Source organism: Triplophysa rosa, linkage group LG10, assembly GCF_024868665.1.
Source record: "Triplophysa rosa linkage group LG10, Trosa_1v2, whole genome shotgun sequence".
Lineage (NCBI taxonomy): Eukaryota > Metazoa > Chordata > Actinopteri > Cypriniformes > Nemacheilidae > Triplophysa > Triplophysa rosa.
The window spans coordinates 14,490,290-14,516,275 of NC_079899.1; the positions used below are offsets into that span (position 1 = coordinate 14,490,290).

At 40.1% G+C, this 25,986-nt stretch overlaps 1 protein-coding gene across 1 annotated transcript in view; it reads left to right on the top strand.

The window, feature by feature from the left end:
- The window catches only part of ush2a (Usher syndrome 2A (autosomal recessive, mild)), a 205,958-nt gene that overhangs the window by 68,765 nt on the left and 111,207 nt on the right, over nucleotides 1–25,986 (top strand). Inside the window, exons 22-33 of the mRNA XM_057343361.1 lie at nucleotides 1,365–1,495; nucleotides 5,471–5,597; nucleotides 6,015–6,116; nucleotides 6,280–6,468; nucleotides 6,646–6,776; nucleotides 6,898–7,171; nucleotides 7,492–7,695; nucleotides 8,125–8,205; nucleotides 10,101–10,286; nucleotides 13,058–13,171; nucleotides 19,141–19,302; nucleotides 24,273–24,432. Coding sequence (XP_057199344.1) covers nucleotides 1,365–1,495; nucleotides 5,471–5,597; nucleotides 6,015–6,116; nucleotides 6,280–6,468; nucleotides 6,646–6,776; nucleotides 6,898–7,171; nucleotides 7,492–7,695; nucleotides 8,125–8,205; nucleotides 10,101–10,286; nucleotides 13,058–13,171; nucleotides 19,141–19,302; nucleotides 24,273–24,432 — 1,861 coding nt within the window. The remainder of the gene's footprint in view (nucleotides 1–1,364; nucleotides 1,496–5,470; nucleotides 5,598–6,014; nucleotides 6,117–6,279; nucleotides 6,469–6,645; nucleotides 6,777–6,897; nucleotides 7,172–7,491; nucleotides 7,696–8,124; nucleotides 8,206–10,100; nucleotides 10,287–13,057; nucleotides 13,172–19,140; nucleotides 19,303–24,272; nucleotides 24,433–25,986) is intronic.

Here is a 25,986-nt window from a genome sequence, read left to right on the forward strand (position 1 = left end):
TAGCTATCAATACATTGTATGGGTCAAAATGATCGATTTTTCTTTCATGCCAAAAATCATTAGGATATTAACTAAAGATCATGTTTCATGAAGATATTTCCTACCATAAATATATCAAAACTTTATTTCTGTAAGTGGATGCAGCAAAATCACGAACAAAAATGGCGGGAAACATGTCTACAAACATTGCTTGCTGCTGCCTGCTTACTCAACGTTTGGTATCTATGTAAAGCTTTCAGGTTCATCTACTCTCCACAACCTCATTACAGTGGTAAGCCAATAGAGAGCCTTAAACCAAACCTGTTTCTTCTAAGCAACTGCCTGCTACAGCGCCTCTGATAGACAACTTTAAAGGCGATTTTCTCAATATTTTGATATTTTGCACCGTCAGATTCCAGATTTTCAAATTGTTGTATCTCGGCCAAGCATCCTATCCTAACAATCCATACATCAATGGAAAGTTTATATATTCAGCTTTTAGATGATGTATAAATCTTAATTTAAAAAAAATGATCCATAAGACCATAAGGTTTTGTGGTCCATTTTAAATCCTTTGTTCATCATGAGATTTCTTTGCTTCTAAAATGCTCCACCAATTTTGCTTTCTATATAAAAAATAAAAAAGCTAAATAAAAACATTGTCATAGTGGTCCTTAATATTTGGAGATACATAAAGTGAACACACAACAACAGACATTTGGAACAACATGCTGTACATGTACATAGGGATTCAGTCCTGTAGAGTTCGTATTCGGATGGTATAATCCCTGTATCAGTTGTATAAATCTGAAGCCTGAAGAAACATCTTGCTGCTCTACATGAGGTCAACCAGATTTACAACCACTTCAATCCACTGGAGATTTAATGATAGATTAAGTGGAATCTTTTTAATCTGAGGTGTCTGTATTTAACTGGGTTTGTAGTCACAGCCTTCAACATATTAATGAGCCTGTATTGAAGAGGGATATCACTTCAAAGGTGTTTTGTACATCTGATTTTAGCTGGTGGAAGGTTTCACAGAACAGTTGCCATGAATTTTTTAAGCGGGTTTCTGTTAGATTCGAGTCTTTAGAGGGTAGAGCTACTAGGGCACTGTAAATCCGTTCAGAGAGTCCTCACTGGCAAAACAAAGTGTGTGGTTGCAAAGCAAACTATACAGTTTGTATTTTTCTCCTGGTCCCTATAAATTAAAGCAACAGTCTTGTGTACATTACAGTACTTTGACAAGTGATTCTAGTGTCAGAATGACTCTTTTATAGCCTGTTCTCATGTGTTGAGCAGTGTTCAAGTTGGCTGTTTGATTAGTTGAGTGGACTGGCAGTCGATCAGGCTTACGATACAGAACATGTTGACACTCTCTCCAGGCCTGCAGCTGAGTTTCCGGACTCGGGCGGAGGAGGGACTGATCCTGTATGCCGTTTCACCCGGAGAGCAGGAGGAGTATGTCGCTCTGCAAATACACAAAGGCCGTCCGTACTTCCTCTTCGACCCACAGGTACGTCACGAACAGCCTGCTGCTAAGATCCTTCAAAGCTTGAATCCACCAAATGTAAAAGATCCAACCTTTACAATCAACAACGTTTTTTGTAAAGAAGGATATTTGTACATTTAAAGAAATGGACGAAAGAGAGTTGGAGACCAATTAACTTGTTACCCGCAGATATCAGGTGGCAATAGCAATAGCATGCTAATTACGCCACACTGCGGCACTTGCATGCAGAGTTGCGTCTATTGCCCTGATGATGAAAGCAATGATGAAAGATGATTTCACATTAGCGTCCAGGAGACCACCGAGAACCTCTCCCCACCAATAACCGCAGTTGCCGAATATGGCCAGTTTTGCATTCGTAAACACATTTTGTCGGGGTAGTTTGATAATTATAACTAAAAGTGGTGTCATGCCCAATTAATGTCCCCTGATAGCGTGCCCATTAGTTCCCCCATTAACGAATTCAACAATTCTAATGGGATTAGCACCATGGGATGCTAATTGAGCGTGACACAGGAAACCGGTATGCTTCCCCACACACTTTTTCTAATGATGAAATTAATGAGCATTTTATGAAACACTGTCTCATGAAAGCGTATTTAGTTCCTGTAAAGGCTGTCACAAACGATGCCGTTTTATTCCAATGTCTCCGTATAGGAGATAAGCGAGTGATGAGTGCTTTCCAGTGTTTCTCTGAGGCCCATGGGCATGATTAGTTGCATTAGCACCATGGACAGCACCCATTTCATCTTAAACAAACTCAAGGGCTATTAACCAAGAGTGTGTTGCACGCTGTGTTAATGACATGCGCTCTGTCACTAAAACCTATAGCTGAAGCTTACACATAACTGTTGTGGAACAAATCTTTATTTGACTGATTGGAGTATTAGTACGTAAATTTGTCAAATCGTAAAATCTTTTCAGCATGCCTGCTGTTTTCCATTGGCCATTAATTTAATAATTGGCCATTATGGTTAAATGGTCTTCCGTATTTTCAGAATTATGCAGCTCATTTTTTTGTATGACTGTGTTGTTTTAAATTGTAAGTGCGATCACTCTTTTTTCAAGTGTACTTGAGAAAATGCCTTGAAATGAGCAAATTGATTATTCATTAGGGTAATTAGCAATTAATATATGCGAGTAGGTGATTTGTGGTGTAAATATGCTCTAGCTTTGCTCCACTGTTTTTTTTAAATTGATGAATGCTGTGACTGAACATTTGGGGTTTAGTCATTAGGACTGCCTAGCTTAGATGTTTAGGAATGGTTTAACCAATAATAAAAAGCCCTCATTATTTGGTTAACCGCATGTGTTTACAAACCTGCAAGGGTATGCTTTCATCTGCAGACCACAAATGTAGTTATTTTTGGTATAAACTCTTCGTTTTTATAAATGAATGGTGACCATAAGCTATTCAACAATATTTTTTTGGTCTTTTTTTTAGTACCTATTGACTTGCATTGGTTTTGTGTCCATACAATAGAAGTGAATGGGTACCGCCGTTGTTCGGTTACCAACATTCTTCATAATATCTTCATTTGTGTTCTGCAGAAGAGAGATAGTAGTACAGGTTTGAAATGACAAGAGGGTGTCCCAACATTTTTCATTCTTGTGTTAAATAACCCTTTAAGCTTTGTATTTGTGTTTACCTGACCTTTTCTGGTCCCTATCCACTTTTATTGTGTGCTATTTTTTGCATCACACATCATAAAAATTTGGGTGAACTGTCATTTTAAATGTCATGTGGCTGAATCATAGACTGTATAAAATATGGACGTAGTGTCCGTGACGTCACCCGTAGGGTTGTGAAGAGTAAAAATGAAGCCTAAAGTAGGCAGAGACGGTCGTCGCCATCTTGGCATCGTGTCATTGCGCGCAACTCCCGGATAATTGTAAATGGGCAAAGAGGCAGGACGTGGTTGGAGCTGAGGCGCCCGGTTGGCTGAAACCACTTGTCACTCAAGTGGCCACGCACCTATTTTGCAGAATTTTAAGGCTTAATATAAGTTAAACGGGTGAGTTATAAAAAAATCACCCTCCTCACAGTTGTCATGAAGGGTAAAATTACCTATACAGACCAAAATCATTTTTTGTACCAGGCTGTAAACATGTTTTTTTTGTGCTGTAAAGTTGGCCATTTTAACATGGGGTTCAATGAGATTCTGCTCTGTTTTGGAGCCAGCCTCTAGCGGCCAGTCAGTGAATTGCAGTTTTAGTCACTTCCGTGTTGGTTTCACAGAGAGACCGGAAGATTGCCCCTTGGGCTGAATACATAATGAATACAATATATCAGATGTTTGGGTTATGAGGTTCTTGACAGTTTTGTTCCTTACTAAACAAATATTTTTTTCAACCAATATACACACTCTTTTAAAACACTTCTACCTAAAATAACAGTTTTTTGGCCTGGCATCATTAAAATGACTTGTTGAACCGCTGGCAGATGATTTCATTCCGAGAGGCTTTAAGGTGTTGTGACAGAATTGGTCTCTGATTGTAAAGAAGCCCCATTGAATACTTTCAAAGGGATGAGGGATAAGAATGCAGTGTTGTGTCGGTTCTGTCTTCTCCCTAAAGCTGGTTTTTCTCTCTCTCTCTCTCTCTCCCTCTCTCTCTCCTGCCCTCTGCAGTAAGCATATCACAGGGCTGACTTCCCTCAGCATCCACACACATATTGATTTGATCATTAAATCTTCATCACAAAGAGGAGATGCGATACTTTGTGTCTCGGCGCTTTCACTGCAGAGCACTCAGTCAGGCTGTTAAGTGTATGAACCTGAATGATGTCATATTTTAGCGGGACAATAACCCCATCTTATGTTGATGGTGCCAGCCCGTGAAATTTACTGCTTTTGGGGGATGTCCTATCTCTGGGCAGAATTCCTCAGTGCTCGAGTTTTGTGCCAAGAAGAGATCCTAGCGATAGTTTATCAACTTCTTTTTATCAACTTCAGTTTTAGAATTGAATTGAATTTTTAACTTCTCCTCCATAAACACAGATATTGGAAAGTATAAGGTCAAAGTCAAAGTCTGCTTATATGTACATATGAGTGCTAATTGTGATATTACTATTGTGATATCATGTTAATGCTGATTTTACCCACTTTTCCTAACTGTTGCATATAGTTGCTTTGCGCCGTGGTTCTCAAACTAGGGGCCATGGCCCCCTGGGGGACTTTAAGATGGGTCCAGTGGGGCCACAGTTTTTGTGGCATTTTATGAAATATAGAAATGCATCATACATTTTGTGCAATAAAACATCAGAAAAATAATACCACCAACCATTTTTTTTTGTTTTCAGCATTGTATAAATAAATATGTCTTTGGTTTGAATAAAATTCTAAGTTTAAGATCATACGTCTTTATTTGGGGGGCCACAAAGCAATACAACCCACATAAGGGGGGCCTTACAACCATAAAGTTTGAGAACCACTGGCTTAGCATATGTGACACTGCCAGTGAAAACCCAGCTAAAGTTGTTTCTTGTGATTTACTGTTTTCTACATAAAATCATCCTATTATGTAAAATACAGCACTGACATATTTAATATTGACTGAGTAAGGCCATGTCAAAGATTGAAATCATAGTGAAATCATGCTAAGTTATTTCTATTAGATTTTCAGACATAAGGTTTAAACAGGCAGCGTCGCATATTTGCAGTAAGGCAATTGAAATTTGCTTGTTTTTGCTTGCTGCCCATCGATAACTTCAAATTGGTTCTCATGTGTCTCTGAAAAAATGCCCATATGACAACTAGTCACAAGACGTACGTCATATACAGTACATCAGAGATGACATAAAGTGAGTAAACTATGAAAGAATTTTTGGGTGAACGAATCCTTTAATGGTCTGTCGATTATTTCAAGCATTGTAGCACAGAGCTGGTAACATCTCCTGAACATGCTGATCAGCTTCATTTGTGCAGTGTGTGCGTTGTGTTCACTTTGACCGAGCGATTAACCCCCAGCCTTTGATGCTAGGCTTCTGCCGTGGCCCTCAGCCCTCGCAATGACGGAGGAAGACGCTATAATGACAACCAGTGGCACCATCTGATCGCTACCAGAAAACAGGCCGTGGGAACGATCATTGTCGACAGTCAATACAGCGGTAATGACGCACACACACGTATGATATTCATAGGCTGGCCATGCACGCCTGCTTCTGTTCTATTCTGTTAGTCTGTGGATGTAGAGCCTTCACTTTAACAGATTTTAAGTAAAGGAATTATCAAGGTTAATCGTTGCCATTCACTGTGTGATTAGAATAATTAGGCCAAAGAAGCTTCTCCTTCCCTGAACTTACATTTCAATTAAGGCTGGAGGTGTCTGGAAAGAGTCTCACGGGAGTTTTCCTCCAGAGGAAGCGTAGCTTTATCTCAGTTACTCTTTGGAAGTTTTTTTTTAAGGAGTTTAACCCCACTGTGATTTATAAGAGCAGCCAGGTACAGTCTCAAAAGAACATTATTGTATTGATTTAGTTGTGACACGTGTTCAGAGACATCGGGTCACTTTTTTTCCTCTCTAGGGTCTGGATCGGCTACAAGTGGAAGTACCATCATCGGTCAGAACACGGGCGTCCACATAGGAGGCATTCCAGAGAATTTTACCATTTTTAGACAGGACACTGGTAAGGGGTCATCCAGAGTTTGTTGTTGTGCTGATTCTTCTGGATGCTACAACATAGAAACACACATTTTATGTCAAATGTCCATTATTTATTGTGAAAGCACTATACAAATATTTGTGTATGTTTGTTTGTTTGTTTTTGTATGCATGTGCATACTGTACAGGTTCAGCTAAGCTGGTGCAGCAGGGGTTTGCTGGGTGTTTGAAGGATGTTTTGGTACAGAAATCCAGTGGCACCAGTGATGTTTGGGAGCCTCTGGACTGGGACACATCAGTAGAAAACCATGAGACCTACGAAGGCTGGGAGGGCTGTCCTGCATTCTCTGAAGCTGGGACGTACTTCCTAGGACACGGTACCTTCCTTGATATAGTGTGATAGTATAGTTTTCAAAGTTAATGTTGAGGATTTTCACTTCAAAATAAGCCCCCATTGACTCTCCATAGTAATTTTTTCCCTACTATGGACAGTCAATGGGGGCTTATTTTGAGGCACTACTCTTTTAACACTAGGTTTTCGTTTTTTTGCTTAGGTTTCCTGAAGATTAAACCTGAAATATTCACTGGTGGAGATTATTTTGAAATATCATTTGAGTTCAAAACTGATCAACTGAATGCACTGCTGTTGTTTGCGTATGATGTTCATGGGAAAGATTTCATTTTGGTGAGTTTGCTTAAACATAAACAATCAAGTGTAACACGTTTGGGACATTACCAAGTACAGTACTTCTAAACATTATTTGTGTGTGTTGTGTGTGTCTGGTATTTGTGTGTGTGATATCTAGGTGGAGCTGCAGGGGGGAGTTCTTTTCTGGGTGTTGCGCTGGGGTGAGCAGACAGCAGAGATGAGCGTATGGGTGGGCTTGTCCTACTGCGATGGGGCCTGGAACACTTTAAATGTGCTGAAGAGAGGGTCATTGGTCAGTGCTGGTCTCAATGATGTTTATGAACAGGAGAGAAACACCGGTGGTCCTCTGAGAATAAACTCTCCACTTTATCTGGGTGGAGTCCCATCAGAAGTTTTGCACCCAGCCTTGAACAAACACAGTCTTCTGCATGGTAAGACACAGATCTAGAGGTTGAAAAATTCAGAAAGATGTTATATTAGAAAAACACTTATTTAAAAAATGTTATTTATTGTCATTAGTAGGTTTACATTTTTTACATTTACGCATTTGGCAGACGCTTTTATCCAAAGCGACTTACATTGCATTATACTTGACATTTTGTTTCGAACCCATGTTGCTTGTGCCATGCTGAGCTACAGGAAAGCTTTTTTTAAAGCTCATTTCATCTCATTTTACATTTTCATTGTTTCAGATATACCATCCAGCTCTTAAATGTTCTTTCTCTCTTTCTTCTTCCCTGCTACTCTGCAGGTTTTGGCGGCTGCATCAGGGATGTTAGATTCGCACGCGGGCCTGTCGTAAGCTTGGCGGCTGTGTCCAGCGGTGCTGTCAGAGTCAATCTGGATGGATGCCTGTCAGCTGACACCAGCGTTAACTGCAGGGGAAACGACTCCATTCTGGTGTACACGGGCAGAGACAGGAGCGCAGACGACCTGACACTACAGCCCTTCACGGGTAAAAGCAGCCTCCCCGCCCCTTTCGTGAGCGCGCGCTAGCCAAGCCTCATTGACCCGCAGCTATTTTGGCCTCGTGTTGCTTGCCTCGTCTCTGTGTCAGGCGATTGTTTGGCCTGATTTGTCCTTTCTGCTCGGGGTCTGTTATTGTAAAGACCCAACAGAAGAACAATAAAATGCGTCCACCACAGCAATGCAAACATGACACGGAGGGCGCGCAAAGGTCGTCTAAAACGGCTACCGCTGTCTCCTTAATCAGCAGTATTGTAAAACTGTTGAGAACTGCACCTTAGCTTATGCACATGGACAAATATAGCAAAAATGCTATTCCTGTGAGTGATGGAGAGATATTTTCATGCAAGACAGTCTGTAGGAGATGTACAGTATATATAGAGTATGCATTGACTGTTCTGAATTTCTCTGTTTTCAGAGTATTTGTACAGAGTAATGGCATCAGGAGAAAGGGGATGGACAGCCGGGCCGTGGCAGCGGGGCCGCAGCAGAGAAACAGGTAGGATTATGCCAATCCTTAGGGCTACTAGGTCACATGTCAAATGTCAATCATAATAAAAGACTCAAATCTGTCAACATGATTATTGTATATGTATTTTTTTCTGTTGATCCTTTTGCAGCGTTCAGTCTCGCACCAAATCAAATCTAGTCATGTAAAGTACAGTAGGCAGCCCTATCACAAGGAACTACATTCTGTTCATTGATTGGTTATTCAAGTCATGTGATGCAAACTTCATGCGAAGGCAGAAATAAATGCTTTTCTCTTGTGAAAATGTATAGTAAAAGTGTAGTAACCATGGCACAGTTTACTACAAATACCATAGTTAAACTATGGTTACTGTAGTAAAACCATGGTTCATTTGAGGTTACCACAGTTAGCCCTGTTTTTAGTTTTATCTGTAAAAACCATGGTTAATTTTCGTAAGGGTGCCACCCATGTGTTGGACTACCTAAAGAGTACAAACCAGACCCACCTGAAGAAACTGATGTAAAACCAAAGTGAACATTGTGATCTGTGTGACTCACACTAGTGTCGTATTTTACCGTACCTCTGAAAACATCAAGGTCAAATGTCAGTAGTAAGGATTTTGGAAGCATTGAATGTGCCTTAAAAGTTAAAAGCTGTACTAGGGTCTAGTTTGGCACTGAATGGTTGCGTCTGAGCAGAAACGGCAGCAAATATATAATTTGGCAAAAAATATTTTATAGTTGTGCACGGTAATTACAGATTCATTTTATGTTTCCATAAATACAGAATTGTCTGGCTGCTGTCCTCACCTTACGATGATATTTGCTGAGTACACGCATTGACACACACTATCATTCTCTCTCACCTGGGACAAAAAAAGAGCTAGAGCAGCGAGCACTACAGGCTCCGTGCTGATATTTGTTTGTGTCATAGTTTTCAGGCCAAGCCATTTTATTCTTATCTGCACAATATATGTAGCAGTCAAGGAGATGTGATGGTGCTCAGTGATAGCTTATCGTGAAGCCCATTGTGAGAGCGTACATCATGAACACTGGGTTATTATAGATGAAGATGCCGGGTGTGGAAGAGAGGGAGTGTGTGTTCATAGTGTCCATCTTTAGACTTAAAGGGATAGTTCACCCAAAAATAGAAAATTGTGTCATCATTTATTCGCCCTTTTGTCATTTCAAACCTGTATAACTAACATTTTTCTGCAGAACACAAAAGAAGATATTTTTAAGAATGTTTTAACCAAAGAACAGCGGTAACCATTGACTTCTATTGTATGGACACAAAACCAATGCATGTCAATGGGTACCTCCATTGTTTGGTTACCAACATATCTTTAAATATCCTTTTTGTGTTTGTTTTCTTCCATTGGGTCATTTTTTGGGGGGGTTAAAACACCTCTGTAATTCGTAATATCCCCATCTCAATTTCCCTCACATTTGTATACATGTATCATAGGTCATGCCATCGTCACACACGTTTGCTGTCTGGCTTGTTTTGACTGTATAAACGAGTGTTAAAGAGATTCTGTAGCGAATGATAATTCTGTGGCGTCATAATTGATGCTTGTTGCATTTCTGCATATGTTTGACTGCTTTATTTATGCCCCCTAAAATGTGAATCCTGGAGAGAAAGCAAGCCGCGGATTGATGGGCGTGAAATATAGCCCGGAATGAGTGCTGGATGTACAGTCATATTAAATCAGTGCTGAAAAAGTTACAACTCTAATAAATTGTATTTATGCTAATGGTTAGATATGATTTACTGTGTCTATTAAAAGTGAAGAATGTGTGTGCTGCTTTTCTTTGGCCTGACACACACGTTCTCTCCTTCCCAATTGGATTCTCACACTCTCTCCTCTCCTCCCCTCTCTCTTTCTCGTCACGTGTCTCTCTCACTTATTATTTCCTGTACAGTTCCACAAAGTGTGCTGCCTCCCTCCAGAGTTGAGAGTGTAAATGGTTCCAGCGTGGAGGTGAGCTGGGAGGAGCCGGCGGAGGTCAGAGGTGTAATTGAGAAGTACGTACTGAAAGCGTACAGCCGGGAACGTCCCTCCTCTTCCCCCATCAGCGCCACCTTTCCCCATTCTCAGCACCTGACAGGTAAGGGCCGTGCCGCCAGCCGCCTGGAGCTCGGCTCGGACACATTTTAAACAAGTTCACGGGAGAGCTTACTAACACTGGCCATACCCTGTACGAAATGACCAATAGTCTGTTTAGCCACACGTTTTTACCAACAAAATTCATTCCACAACATTTGATAAAGTAAACTTTGCATGAAAATATGCTGTTTGCAACAGTGTAGTAATTAAAATTTAACTATAAATATAAAATATTAAATACTATTTTGTGCCAAGATTTTATTATTTATAAAATATTGATTTGCTTTTTAATATAATATTTTATATTTTAAATAATAATTATAATATTGTAATATTTATATTATATGAAATGTATATGATGTATATATTACTGTATATTTATAATATGTTCATATCATTTATTTTAATATTTTAAAAACATTATTCTTACTTATTAAATTATTAAAGGGATAGTTCATCCAAAAATACAAATTCTTTCATCATTTATTCAGACTCATGTCGTTCAAAATCTATATATGACTCTTCTGTGTAACAAAAAATATATTTTGATAAATGTCCATACAATGGAAGTCAATAGGGGCCAGTGTTGTTTGATTACCAACATTCTTTAAAATATCTTTTGTGTTCCGCAAAAGAAAGTCAGTCATACAGGTTCGTAATCAAATGAGTGTAATTTTCATTTTTGGGTGAACTGTCCCTTTAACATTAAAACTTTGCAAACTGTCATTTGGAATGACATATTTTAGTTTTGAGAAAGCATGATTGACAGTTCCAGTCACTATTCTTTTTTATTTCATAGAAAAAAGCACTATCAATCCTAAAATTCTCCTCTCTTGTTCTGTGAAAGGGAGAAAGTCAAATGGTTTGGAACAACATAAGGCTGGTTAAATCAGGACAAAGTTTTCATTCTTTTAAGATATTAAAATCATAGAATTATGTACTTCAAAGATCACCTTTTCCGATGGAAAAGACGCCGCAGTGACTCACGATCTTCAGGACAAATGCTCATGACAGTTATTGGTCAAGTTTTTAAGACAGCGTTGCGTGTCAATGTGACATTGCAAGTTTACAGACTGAGAATCTGCTTAGTTACTTGAAATTGCTTCAATGAACAAATGGGGATCTCGAAACAACGGTTACGTTCTCAGATGACCAATCACCATGAATAGACTCTGTCTCTGGGCAAATCGAAACAAGAAGATCATTTTCTGCCTCGATCTTGGCACACTCCAACCTGCGCAAGCCAGAGCCACGCTAATTTATGATAGCCGTGACACCAAAAGCAGAATTACACAGGCAGATAAAAACTCGGAAAGCAAATGAGTGGGTAACGAGAGGAGACTGGGTCAGCCTCTTAATTGAATTAAAAGACGTCTGACGAAAAAAGTTACACTTACCTGGCCAATTATGTCTCGGCTGAAGTGTTTACTTTCCAGCACTGACAGAGATCTGTCTGCTGCGAAGACACACTGGACGCCAGCCAAACATCCACTCATACACTCTATTAAAAAGATCCTGCATTTATTTTGGATGACAGATTTGAAACGATACATCTAGATTTAAAACTGAATTCATTAAAAAGTAGCCTTTTTCCAACTTTTTACAAGCTGATGTGTTTAAATAGAGAATTAAATAAATTTATTGTTAACAAATAGCACCTTATTGTAAAGTGTTACCAGATCGCATGCAAAAATAAGCTATAATATGGCAATGGCAATTTATTTATATAGCACTATTTACTACAACCAAAGTTGACCAATGTGCTTTACAACGAAGAGCAAAAACAAGAACAATAAGGCAAATGACAAATATAATCTGAAAAGGATAGAATATAGTCAATATAACATCGAAAAAGAACACCACACTATGCAAATTAAATATTAAAGCCTTTTAAATTAAAAGCCGAAAAGATAGGTCTTTAACCTAGACTTAAAAATGGACACAGATGAAGCCACTTTGATTGACTTTTGATTTTGATATGTGGAGTAATAGTTGGATTGTGTTTTTTAAAGTGGTTAAAGGAATAGAATGTTATCATTTACTATGTTTTGCATATCTCACAAGATTTTTAAATGGGGGGAAAAGTGTAATATTTTTTGGTAAACAACTTAAATATGGGTGATTTTATTCACCCTAATGCTAAACAATAATAATAATACAATAATAGATAATACAATATAATATACAGTAGTATAATAAAAATAGAGCTGGGAAATTATCTTTAAAAAGTCCTACACACCTAAGATGGCGTGAGGTTTTTTTTGTCAACTATCCCTTTTATTAATTAATCTGTTCTCACACAAACCTGGCATAAGATTTCTAAAAAAACTTTACAAAATTCCTTTGAAGTCCTTATTGAACTTCAACACCAAGCAAGGGCCCATTAGTGGTTGTTTTGTAAAATGTTGAAGTCACAATCATATCGATCAAAGCAGGCCTGCCCAGTGACACTCATAGTGAGCAAGAACCCTTCTTTAAATAGCATCAGCCACTTTATCCATTAAACAACGTCATTAGTGTCCCATATCCTGAATACCAACGGCCCGCATCACTTTCCATCTCGGTGATTAATCGTAGATATTACTGTTTGATAATAAAGACCTTTTTAAATCCAGACCTATTATCAGAAGTGATGGTTATATTATGCCGTGTTTGAAAAGCCCTCGCATTAGTAAGCCGAGCTGGGGAGGCCCTCTGTTTGAAATATTGAAGTGAAAAGAATGACATTTGCCTCTTGATCTTACACTTTTTTTCTGCCCTCTTCTTTCGCAGGCACTTTAAGTGGCTTGGCTCCTTTTAGCAGCTACAGTATTACCCTGACGGCGTGCACTCAGGCCGGCTGCGGGGAGAGCCCGTTCGCCACCAGCTTCAGCACTCCACAAGAGGGTAAAGCCATTTAGAAGGTCCCGACTCCCACATTTCTTTGATGAATAATAAAACCGACGAGAGGAGCTCAAATAGAGCCGAGCCATTTGCTTGAAAACTCCAAACTAATTTGATGACAAAGTGCAATGCCAGCCTGTAATTGCTCCGTTTTATTTATTTTTTTATTTCCCAGCCTTGTCCGTATTCCTGTTTCGGAAAGAGAGGTTTGGAGAACGGGCATAAGTGCGGCGAATGAACTCTCTCCCCTTTAATGACATGCATCTTTAATAGATGTAATGCAGATTAATGGGCTTTTTAATTGCTGTTACATTGTTCGCGCGAGAGACTCGTCTTAATGCAAGGCATCGGAAAGATTAATGAAAGCCTCTTCGTTTCACTCAACCAGAGAAGTAAATCCAAAGACAGTTTGGGCTAAAAAGAATTGATTGTGATGCTGAAAGTATGAAATCGAGAATCAAGTGGCCCATTTGCAACGCTCTCGGCCAATCCAGCGAGGCCCTGCTTTGCGGCGTGTGCACGCTGCGGAAAGCATCATTCCTCTTTCTCTTTCAACACGTCCAGGACTCATTCTTTATTGCCTTCACATGTGTCTGACCGCGCGGGCGAGATAAAGAACCGTCTTCCTCAGTCAGAGGGAAAAATGTCATGTCTATTGACCGAGCGCCTTTTACCTACATGAAACAGCAAGAATAAAGACAGATTAATCGTCAGCAGTGGTTATTTTCACTGTCTGATTTAGTGTCGGTCTACAGTAGACAGCAAATTACAGATGAAAATGTTTGTTTGATGAAATGTTGTTTTAAGTTTTGCTTGTAATAAGACGTGACAAAACAGCTCAACATGGTGATTGGCAAATGATTTTAATTAGAATATGTGAATATGACAGGAAAACAAATGGGCATTTCTGTGCGAACGTCAACCTTAAGATGAAAAAATCTAGTTTTTACCATACTGATAGGTCAGATGTCAATATTTGGTGGTTTAAATGTCTATGTGACGTCTCTTAAAGTTTTTAAAGTATATTTTTCCATAGTCAGAAAAGTGAATTGTCACATCCATAACAGATATGTAACATCCATAGCAAAGGTCCGTATTCCTCATAAATTGGCAAATGAAAATTAAAATGTAGTGACTATTTTACTAGAGAAGCATTTTGTTGCAGCTGAAGTCAACTGAAGCGCGTAAGAGTAATTGATTAATCTTGTCTTATTGAGTTTAAACGCAGTATAATTGCTTTGTTTACTACTGCATTTGTCACGTGTTGAAGTCGCGTTTGTTCTCGTGCTGGTTTCAGTTGTTATTGGGAGATATTGGGAGGCGTGTCCTGCTGATTTCAATTGCGTGATTCAGACGGGTATATAAGTGTGGTTGACACCGCGGCAGCCTAATCGTATGCAACCCTCATCGCGTAAAGACCATCGACTCTACCTACGCGACTCCACCGAGCAAGGACACCGACAAAGCACTTGAGTACTGCACTTCAGTATTAACTTTATGCACTTCTATTTATTCTCTTCTTGTTATTTGTTATTCCTTATTCCTTATTATGTGTTTTCAAATCCCTACTGTCACTACAACTCGTAAATCTCCTGTATCACGTAAAAGGCCTCGCAATGCTAATAATCTGCGCACTCTTTCAGCATCCACAACTACCTCAATTACATTTCCCATTGGTTTATAGAACTGCCAATCTGCTGTAAACAAAGCAGATTTCAACACAGCTATTGTTAAACACTCTGGTCTTTCTCATTTAGCATTTACTGAAACCTGGATCAAGCCAGAGGACACTGCCACACCGGCTGCTCTCTCAAATAACTACACTTTCTCCCACAGCCCACGCATATAAGGGAGGTGTGGAGGAACCGGTCTACGTATCCCCAACAACTGGAAATTCAAACAGCAGGCAACCTCGTGCGACAACATCTCATTCGAATCACATGCTGTTACTATCATCCACCCTGTTAAAACTCATGTTGTGGTAATCTATTGTCCCCCAGGTCAGCTTGGACATTTCTTGGAGGAGTTGGATACGCTTCTGTCATCCTTCCCAGAGGATGGTACTCCTCTGGTGGTACTTGGAAACTTCAATATCCACCTTGAAAAACCGCATGCTGCCGACAACCTTCAACAACCTGACTGCATCGTTTGATCTCAAGCGAGTTCCCACTTCAGCAACCCATAAGTCTGGTAATCAACTAGATCTTATCTAAACAAGACACTACTCCACTCATCACTCCCAGGTCACCCCGCTGCACACATCGGATCATTTCCTCATCACTCTTGATCTCGACCTAACTTCTCCAGAAACTACACATGCTTCCCCACTGGTCACATTCCGACGCAACCTAAGAACACTCTCCCTCCAGCTTATCCTCTGCGGTCTCCGCCAAGCTCCCTCCCTCTGAACAGCTCTCTCTCTTGGATGCTAACAGTGCTCACCGACGCTCCATACTAACCTCCTGCTTAGACAAGGGGATGCCATCTCGTGCATCCCCTTCTGCCCCCTGGTTATCTGATGTTCTCCATGAGCATCGTGCCACACTCAGGTCTGCTGAGAGAAAGTGGTGCAAATCTAAAGAACCTACTGACCTCAGTCTCTATCAGTCTCTCCTCTCTTCTTTCTCTGCTGATGTCTCCTCTGCAAAAACCCAGTACTACCACGCTAAAATAAACAACTCGCCTGACTCTCGTACTCTCTTTAAAACCTTCTGCGCTCTTCATTGCCCGCCTGCCCCCTCACCTCCATCCGACTTAACAACTGATGATTTTGTGTCTTTCTTCGTAAAGAAACGACCACCATCAGCAGTCAGTTCTCTGTGCTGCCGCCTCTTGATCACGCCCAAACCCCCGACACATGCTCGTTCCCCTCTTTCTCTCTCCTATCTCAAGATGATGTCTCCAAGGTCATGTCTTCTAACCGCCCAACTACCTGCCCGCTAGATCCCATCTCCACTCATCTCCTCCAGGCCATCTCTCCATCGGTTGTTCCCGCTCTGACCCACATTATCAACTCGTCTCTCACCACTGGTACATTTCCCACAGTCTTCAAAGAGGCCCGTATTACCCCGCTACTGAAGAAACCCACTCTTAATCCTGCACTGTTAAAGAACTACAGACCGGTATCACTCCTCCCCTTCATTGCTAAAACTCTTAAACGTGTGGTATGTAACCAGCTCTCATCCTTTCTCGCCCAGAACAACCTCCTGGACAGAAACCAGTCTGGTTTCAAGAGCGGTCATTCTACTGAGACTTCACTGCTCTCTGTCATTGAAGCCCTGAGACTAGCAAGAGCTGCCTCTAACTCATCTGTACTTATCCTACTGAATCTATCTGCTGCCTTTGACACTGTTAACCACCACATACTCCTGTTGACCCTCAAGGCTATGGGTGTCTCTGGGGTGGTGCTACAATGGTTCAGGTCTTACCTCACAGGTAGGTCATTTAGAGTATCCTGGAGAGGTGAGGTCTATGACACAGGGGTGCCTCAGGGCTCAGTGCTTGGTCCATTGCTATTTTCTATATACATGACATCCCTAGGCTCTGTCATTCGGAAACATGGCTTTTCCTATCACTGCTATGCGGATGATACACAACTCCACCTGTCATTTCAGCCCGAAGATTTGACTGTTTCTGCGGAGAGGACATTTCGCTCTGGATGACCAACCATCACCTGCAGCTGAACCTTGAAAAAACAGAACTGCTTGTAATACCGGCGAACACAAAGATTCATCACAACTTCTATATTCAACTGGGCTCATCAACCATCACAACTTCCAGAACAGCCAGAAACCTGGGAGTGGTGAAAGACGATCAGCTTAACTTCACTGATCAGGTTGCCAGCACCACCCAATCCTGTACATTCATCCTCTACAATATTAGGAAAATTAGACCTTTCCCATCCAAACATGCTACGCAAGTGCTAGTCCAGGCTCTTGTTGTCATGGTCCTGCCTTCTTGTTCAGGATTTTCTAGTCTTGTGGCAGGATCGTGACAGATCCCTTACGTTTAGTGTGAGAAAGTCATGGTTTGTTTATCATTGACATTCCATGTGCTTTCTCGTGTCTCGTCATTAGCCCCGCCCCTCTCGTTTCCCGTATTGCTTCCCTGCCGTGTCTCATGTTCCTCACCTGCCCCTCGTTAATTATCCTTTGTTTGTTCCCCTATATAATGCCCTCGTGTTCATTGTCCTGTGCTCGTTCGTTGTACCCTGTACCTGTGTTACTGTGTTCCTCCGATGTTCTCTGCGATTACCTGTTCCTGTTGTTACCAGATCCGTCAGTCTTAGTAAATGTTTAGTTCAGTTTAGTTCTTGTCTAGTGTTGTGTAAGTCTAGTGTCAGTTAGTCTACGTCCTGTTTCTTGTACAATTGTCTTGTGCCTTTGTTTATATCCCCATCGTGGGTGTTTTGTTTATACTTTTGTTTTGTTTAAATAAATATATCTTTGTTAACCCCTTCACCTCTGGCTGCCTGCATTTGGGTTCTTGCACCACGCAAACTGTCACACTTGTTCTGTCCAAACTGGACTACTGCAATGCTGGACTACTGGCTGGACTTCCAGCTTGCACAACCAAACCTCTACAGATGATCCAGAATCCAGCGGCAAGAGTGGTATTCAATGAACCAAAGAGAGAGCAAGTCACTCCTCTCTTCATTAAGTTACATTGGCTCCCTAGTCGCTCGAATCAAATTCAAGACTCTGCTCCTGGCCTACAAGACCACCACTGATTTGGCACCCCCTTATTTTCACTCACTAATCGCCAGATCCCTACGCTCAGCAAACGAACGATGTCTTGTGGTGCCATCCCAAAAAGGTAAAAAATCTCTCTCACGTACATTCTCTGGATCAGTTCCACATTTATGGAATGATCTGCCCGCTGCTACAAGATCAGCAGATTCTGTAGCCATCTTTAAGAATCGTCTGAAAACACATCTCTTCCGTCAACACCTGACCGATCAGTTCTGACTTCTATCTTTTTTCTACTCTTTCAAAAAAAAAAACCTTAGCTCTGTATACTGTGGCTATATGAGACCAGTTTTTTATTGCACTTATGCTTTTTGTTGTCCTTATGTTGTTCCAATTGCTTCCATTGTTTCCCTCATCTGTAAGTCGCTTTGGATAAAAGCGTCTGCTAAATGACTAAATGTAAATTATGTAAATGTATTTTATGTTCTCTAAAGAGGCATCCCTTCTTCATTTATTAGTAATATTGCTTCTGGTTCGTACATTTTAATTCACAGAAATCCTACAAAGCATGTTTTCTTTTTTGTCACATCCACAACATGTGAATTTTTCTCTCTTTTAAAATAGAAAACCTGTGCATAGACTGATATTTTTCTGATGTCTGGACACTATCATCGGGGGTTTAGTAAAATAAAAACAGATGCCTCAATATATTGGTAATAAATATATTCTCTGAGAATTTATATTTCAAGATTTGACTGAAAATGTCACATCCATAACGTTGGAATTGTTTATATAATACTTGCTTATTTACATTGCTTGTACTAGTAAATACATACTTTCCGAAATAAAATCAGCTTGATTTCGGGCTGATATATCATCAGAATTCCCCCTTTTGTCGCAAAGGTTGAAATATAGGGATACCGTTTTAGGTCTGTTCATTAATCTGAGTTGGGCTGAATAGCTTTGTTTAAAGGATAGTATGACATTAAGAGCCGTCGTCAAGTGCAAAAATCAATCCAATGTGAACTTGATTACAGCCCCAAATTACTGTATCGATCCCTGTTAGATCAATTTTAACATGCCATACAGAGGCAACTTCATTTTCAACTTTTTCAGTTTTGCTCAGAATGTCTTTCGTCTAAATTACATTCATATTAAAATCAGTTTGTAATAGACCATATGTAATCTGTTATGCTCTGAATGTGCAAGTCCGAAGGTCTGAAGCCACTGTTGAAAATTCTAAATATAATATCATTTTTGACCATAATGTATTCTTTTTAATAGCTCCTGAAGATGTTGTTCCACCTGCTGCAATCTCCTATCCCAACTTTTTGTATGTGTACTGGAACCCTCCATCCAAACCAAATGGCATCATCACACAATATATCCTCTACAAAGACAATGCTGTTATGTACCAGGGCAACAGCACTTACTTCAATATCACAGGTAAGACATAAAATGCGTGAGCTACCTGGTATCCATTACTTCAATGGAAGGTGTGAGAGCAGGGTCATGTATGCAGTGACATTATATGTGACCCTTAGTTTAGGGTTCAGTACACCAGAAACTTGACATACGTGATATTTGTGGAGTAATGTTGATAACCAGAGAAAACAGAAATTTTGACTCGTACCTTAAAAAAACAAAGCAAGACACAGACAAGTATCTCAAACTTTAAATATACTCTTGATTTTTATATTTTTCAAAACTGTCCATTTTACTCTCAAGTTCCTTACTGTAACCATGATTTTTGCTGTTATTGAAAACAAACTTGAGTAAAACTTGTATTGAACCCTAAATATTTCTTTAAAAGGATAGTTCACCCAAAAATGAAAACGGCTGAACCCATTGACTTGTTTTGTGTCTATACAATAAAAGTGAATGGGTACCGTCATTGTTCAGTTACCAACATTCTTCAAAATATCTTCTTTTGTGTTCTGCAGAAGAAAAAAGTCATAAAGGTTTGAAATGAAAAGAGGGTGAGCAAATAATGGCAGAATTTTCATTTTTGGGTGAACTATCACTTTAAGGTCCTGTGATATGGACTATGGTTATCCGCTGTAAACATCTTTACACATTACATGCAAGAAAAGAAAAAAGAACAAAAGTAAGAGTCTGATTAACATTTGAAAGAGAAAAGAGCCACCGCACCTGTCCACGGGTGTTTCTTTGAACCAGGTTAAACTGTCATGATGTGAATGACAGTTATCATACAGGAATCAAACAGAAACTACCCTGATATTGAGAACATGCTCTTAGTGAATGCTTACGGTATGGTATCTGTCACATGGCTCAGGACACATACTGTGCAGTATATATAATTTACAGTACCAGATTAAATGGGCCATGCATTTTGAACAGATTACAGTGCACTTAAAATGTTAGTCAGGTACTGACTGACTAATTTTCATTTTAATTCAGTGCTTATAAATCTAAACAATTAATGAGAGGATGGAGAATTTACTGGCTGACTTTGATAAAACACACACGCACACACATTCAGACAGCATGGTGAAATGAACAGGGGAAATGGATTCCTCTGTGTTCCTCTTGATTTAATCAAATCCTGCAGTGAATAGGTGGAGCAGATGCTCGGCTCCACAGCGTCACATGTATTACTGTATTTCGTCTCGCCAGTGGAGTCAGGCCAGCCAGCCATTGTTTGTTTGTTTGTTTTGTCTAATTCCCGTGTGCTCTTTCTGCGAGTAGTGGCAGTCGCTGCTCTCGGCTGTAGCGTGTGAAATGCTGTGAGATGTTTTATTAAGAGGCTCAATGCTCCAGCCGCTGTTTGACCCGGGGTGAGAGGCATGCCTAAATGATATGGAGCCCCCAAAAGGCCAATTTACACTCAGGACAGGTATATTCTTTCTGAGATGAATCATTCAGAATGTCAGCTCCCTCCTACCCACACACACACACACACACACACACACAGACTGCTGTATTAAAGGGAATTCTTGAACAAATCCTGTGGCTAGCATAAGTGTTTCCTGGTCGTATATTCAAAAATTTGATTGAAATAATATTTTGATGTTCCATAATTTGATAAAAAAAATAGCATAGTATTATTATTATTAAAATATTATTGTTGTTATTATTGTTATTAACAATATTATTGTTAAATAATAATTCGCATTTCACTAATTTGATTGAAAATATTATTATTAAATACTTTTTCAAATGCAGTTGAATAATGAAGGTTTATGGGATAGTTTATACGGTATTCAAATTCTGTCATCCTTTTATTCACCCTCGTGTTGTTCAAAACCTGTTTATGACTCTTTATTCTGTAGAACACAAAAGAAGATATTTTGCGTTGTCTCTGCGGTTTTGTGTCAATGGGGTACAGTATTGTATGGTTACCAACGTTCTTCAAAATGTCTTCTTTTCTGTTTTACAGAAGAAAGTCATACAGGTTTGGAATGATATGGGAGTAAGTAAATGATAAAATAATTTTCATTTTTGGATGATCTCTGCATCTCTTTAAGTGAAAAAAATCGATTGCACTTTTATAATAGGAGCAAATCAGTGAGAACACAAGGCATTATTCCACAGCCAGATTACAAATTATAGCTTGTCTAAAAATAATCAACTGGGCGTCCATGTATCTGGATAACATTTTATAACAGCACCTACTGTAATGTTGATCAGTTCTCCTCATCACGGTTCCATTACCTTATCCCAGCTGGTCCCCTGCAAGCCCACAAAAACAAAGGTCACACTGAAGTTAAAGGTCACATTCAGAGAGATGTACCCAAGCAAATTTCACTTTGAGTCTTGAGACATGAAACCCTCAGAGGATCTACACAAGGGTTTCAGACAATCTCCTTCTCTCTGAATGGCCTGAGCTTCTTTCTCTTGAATGCTTACAGATATGCCTGAGAACATACTTTAAGTATTACAACCCAGGTTGGAGCAGAAAATGCACTTAAGGCCTTAAGGGGCATTTCTCATAAGACCTATTGTGTGGCATGATGTTATTTTCAGTCTGCTCGACGGGGTATCCCTTATTTATTGTGGGTCGTTGTAAAGGCAGAGGTCTGATGTGATAAGAAGCTATGGAGCGCTGCATTGCCGTGGTTGCCGTCACCTCCCTTTCACCCGTGACACACTCAAACCCAGGCTTCCAATTTCTTTCAGGATATCTTAGCCTGACTTCCCTGCTCCCCCGCTGTGATTTTTGGAATCTCTCACCTTTCTTATTCCTCCTTGACGGTAAACTGCTTTCTGACGCTTCAAAGAGAGTGCCTCCATGCCGTCAAGAGGAGTCTTTGAAACACGGCGCTCTCAGCCGGCGTTTGAGACTTCTGTATACCAGTACAAATGATTAACAAATTATTCCAGACATGCAGAGGCTGGAGACGCTGTGCGTGTTTGTGCACCTGCGAGCACGTTTAGATATTATTTTTTCTATATTATTATGTTTTTTTCCTTTAGGAATCAAATCGATGTACAACACTAAAGAATAAAAAAATTGTTGCAAATGCTGCCTTCATTTTTTCACGCTTTTAAGATTTTGTAAGTCACTTGAAATTGGTTTTGCAAGTCACAAAAGCTACGTTCAGACTGTCACTTCAAATACGATGTTTGGGCATATCCGATTGAAATCCGATCATATTTAGCAAGTGTGAACAGCAAAAAATCACATGAAATCTGTTACAAATCTGTTTCAGGCTAGATTCATATGCTTTTGTCTTAAGTTACATTCTCGTGCCATGTGAAACGCCACGTTGAAACATAAGCACGTCAGATGTCTTTGCAGATATAAGGCTGCTATGTTGTTGTCTGTGTGCTGAAGGAGACGCGAGCACTGAATAAAGCCACGCATACAGCTTCATACACTTCAGCAGCAGGTTCATTAGACATGGTAATATAGTTCAGCGGCTACACACCGTCATGTAAGAAAAATTAGCCGTGTTTGACTCTACGCAGCGCTGCTCAGATTGATCAGCATATGACATCACCATACTGCGAGAGCGACACAGAGCAGTGTGCTGTGGAATCGCTCTCGCGGTATTGCGATGTTATACACTGATCGGTCTGCACAGCGACGCATGAAGTTCAACGCTCCCTGTCATTGCCATAGAAACCAAATCAGATATTGCAAAAAATGAGAGCACACCACAGGACACTCACATTGGATCTGAACAGTTGCTATACACAGTGTGAACAAGCAATCATTTAAATTAGATTTCAATCGGATATGCGCAGAAATCGGATTTGAGGTGACAGTCTGAACAAAGCCTTAAAGCGGACGCAACACACACAGTTTCTGCCAATCTCATATTAATCTTGGGTACCTATAGAGTAGTTTTGCATACTTTGTATCTTCGAAGAGTCTTTAGTTTTATCACATTTATAAAAGATAGATTCAGATGTACGATTATTTCAGAAAACAAACGGGGGGGGGCTGTGGGGTGGCAGGGGGGGGTGGATTTGGGGGTTGTAGAACTAAAGCATGTGCATTGCCAACAAAACACAGACATATGACTTAGTTTCACTTACTGTGTGCGGTTCATGTCCATTTATCAGTTTCAAACGATCTCCAACTCCAGCGTTATATCCACCGTTTATATAACATTCATCACCCAAATGCAGTGAACAAACAAACACAGCAAAACTTCGTGAAAGCAGTGCTCTCTCTCTTTCTCCAGCTGGTTGAAATGCTCCTTCTCCCACTCTCCCTGGTTGATGCGTGGGCGTGCTCTTTCTTCTCGCTCTGGCGGGTTGACGCGTCGGCATGCTTTTCCAGGAACATTTTCCAATAAGGCACTAAGAAAAGTTGTTACGAAACGGATTTTCATGTTTAAAAAAAACTTTCGCTGGGGGAGTGTATCGAGCACAGAAATACTACGTCATACGTCCAACTCGTTTTTTGACAAGTTAACCATGTCAAGCATGAGCATCCAGCACGTTTAACATTGTAAAGAAGCCAGAATGCATGAAACACTGTGGCACCCCACCTTTAACAATAATTTTGTAGGACTTGTTAACTTGTCAAAGCAATTTAACCAATTTCAACTTCATTTCATAAGTAAATGGAAAAACGTGTAAAGATGACTTTTTACAGTGCTTTGCACTGCTAACATATTGCATATAACGCCTACAGAAACTAAATTAACATTTTCAAAAAGTGATAAACTATTAACACAAGCCAGTTTACAGGATTTTTGAGGACTGTAAATATGAAGGCAATATTATGATGCCATCACACCTGTAGCAGAACTTCAATGGATGCTGGAAGTGTATTGTTTATTTAAAGTAAACTGGTACAAATTCCCTCATGATCCTGGATGAGGCGGTTTGGGTGCAAATTTTAGATAAAATCCAAACTAACATGTTTTAACATTCTTAATCTTTGCCAATTGTATTAACTATTGTAAACTATATGACAGCGTTCGCTCTTTATTTTCCAGGTGTTGGTGTGTTTACGCCTCATAAGTTATCGTTGAGTGTCTGCACCGAAGCAGGCTGCACCAACAGTACACAGACCACCCTGTTTACTGGCCAGCTACCCCCCACACGTGTAGAGCCGCCCGTCCTGACCGTACTAGATGCCCGCAGCATCCACATACAGTGAGTATGATATACAATCATAAACATACAAAATTAAGTTTGGTCTTTAGATTTTTTACATTTACGGAGCCCATCTGGTCACCCGTCGGAGATAAAAAAAAACAGGTACCTGCAAATCCGTGGCCACAGTTTTGTAATTCGTTTCCTCAGATTAAAAAACCGTACTCGCAGATTCTAAAACTTTTTTTTTTCTCTGACGGGTGACCAGACGGGCTCCGTAGAAACTCACTAATTCCACTGCCTGAAAAATGTTTGATTTAATGTTTAATGTTTTGTATCCTATAATACATTTACATTTAGTCATTTAGCAGACGCTTTTATCAAAAGCGACTTACAGATGAGGGAAACAATGGAAGCAATTGGAACAACATAAAGACAAAAAAAAGCATAAGTGCAATAAAAGAAAATTGGTCTCATATAGCCTATCACAGTATACAGAGCTTAGGTGTATTTTTTTGAAAGAGTAGAAAAGAGATGATAGTTTTTTATAATACTGTATTTTACTATGGTAAGGAAACATATAATTGGAATCGCTTTTATAACCATTTTTATGCATTTAAGCTGTGAAACTGTTGTACGTGAGCTTGGAATAAACATAATGTTAATGCAAGCTAGTGTGGACGCTAATATTGGTATAGTTTCCGTTCTCAGGTCCTGTCCTTGAGCACTCACTTTTACACACGCGCACACTAATGAGATGTCAACATCGATGAAGGTGGTCGTCCTCACCTTTTTTTATTATAATGTTTTATCAGAGCGATACACTAATGAGGTGACGGACATTTGCTCTCTCTAAGAGGACAAAAAAACATCCTGGCTCTAGTTATTCCTCACCATTATGCTAAAGCCAAGTCCCGCACATCAAACCCTAACACTCCGAAGACGTGGCGCATAACCTCTGTTCAAAATAAGAAAGGTGCCCACCACAAAATCCCACACTGCGGCGATTTATCTGACCAACCCGTATGTCAAAATTGAGAAGGCGTCCCTGTCCACTGTGCGGGTGCATTAATCAACTGAGTGTTTTCCATATAATCATAAAGTACGTCCCATCCGCCAGTCATGCCATTGGTTGTTTGTCCTTATTGTCTTTGCGTGTCCTCTGGCTGCAGTTGAGCGACCAGAGGAACGGAGGCCTTGATTTAGGGGCTAATGCTTAACTCCTGCACCCACACCGGACCGTCTCATTGAACTGCATGAAAACTGTAGACTACGACCTTCTTCTAGCCTGTTTAGCATGCTGAAATTTCTCCAGAGTTTGACCCGCGTGTTGAATGCCTCTTGACTCTGAAAAACATAGAGAGAGGAAGAGGAAGATTTTTTCCCCAGAAGTCTCCGCTCCAGGCCTATAGCAATCTATGTGAAAGCCTTTAGAGGTTCATTGTTTGCTGCCCCATCGCCATTACTTAAGAACTGTGTGGAGAGGGCATCGCACAGTGCACAAGAGAGAACTGTAAGAGAGTTAGGGGGCGACAGGAAAGCAAACGTTTGTACCCTTTTGTTTTAGCCAGGAGTGCTCGCTTGTGTCGGAAGGAAAATGTCGTTGTATTACTG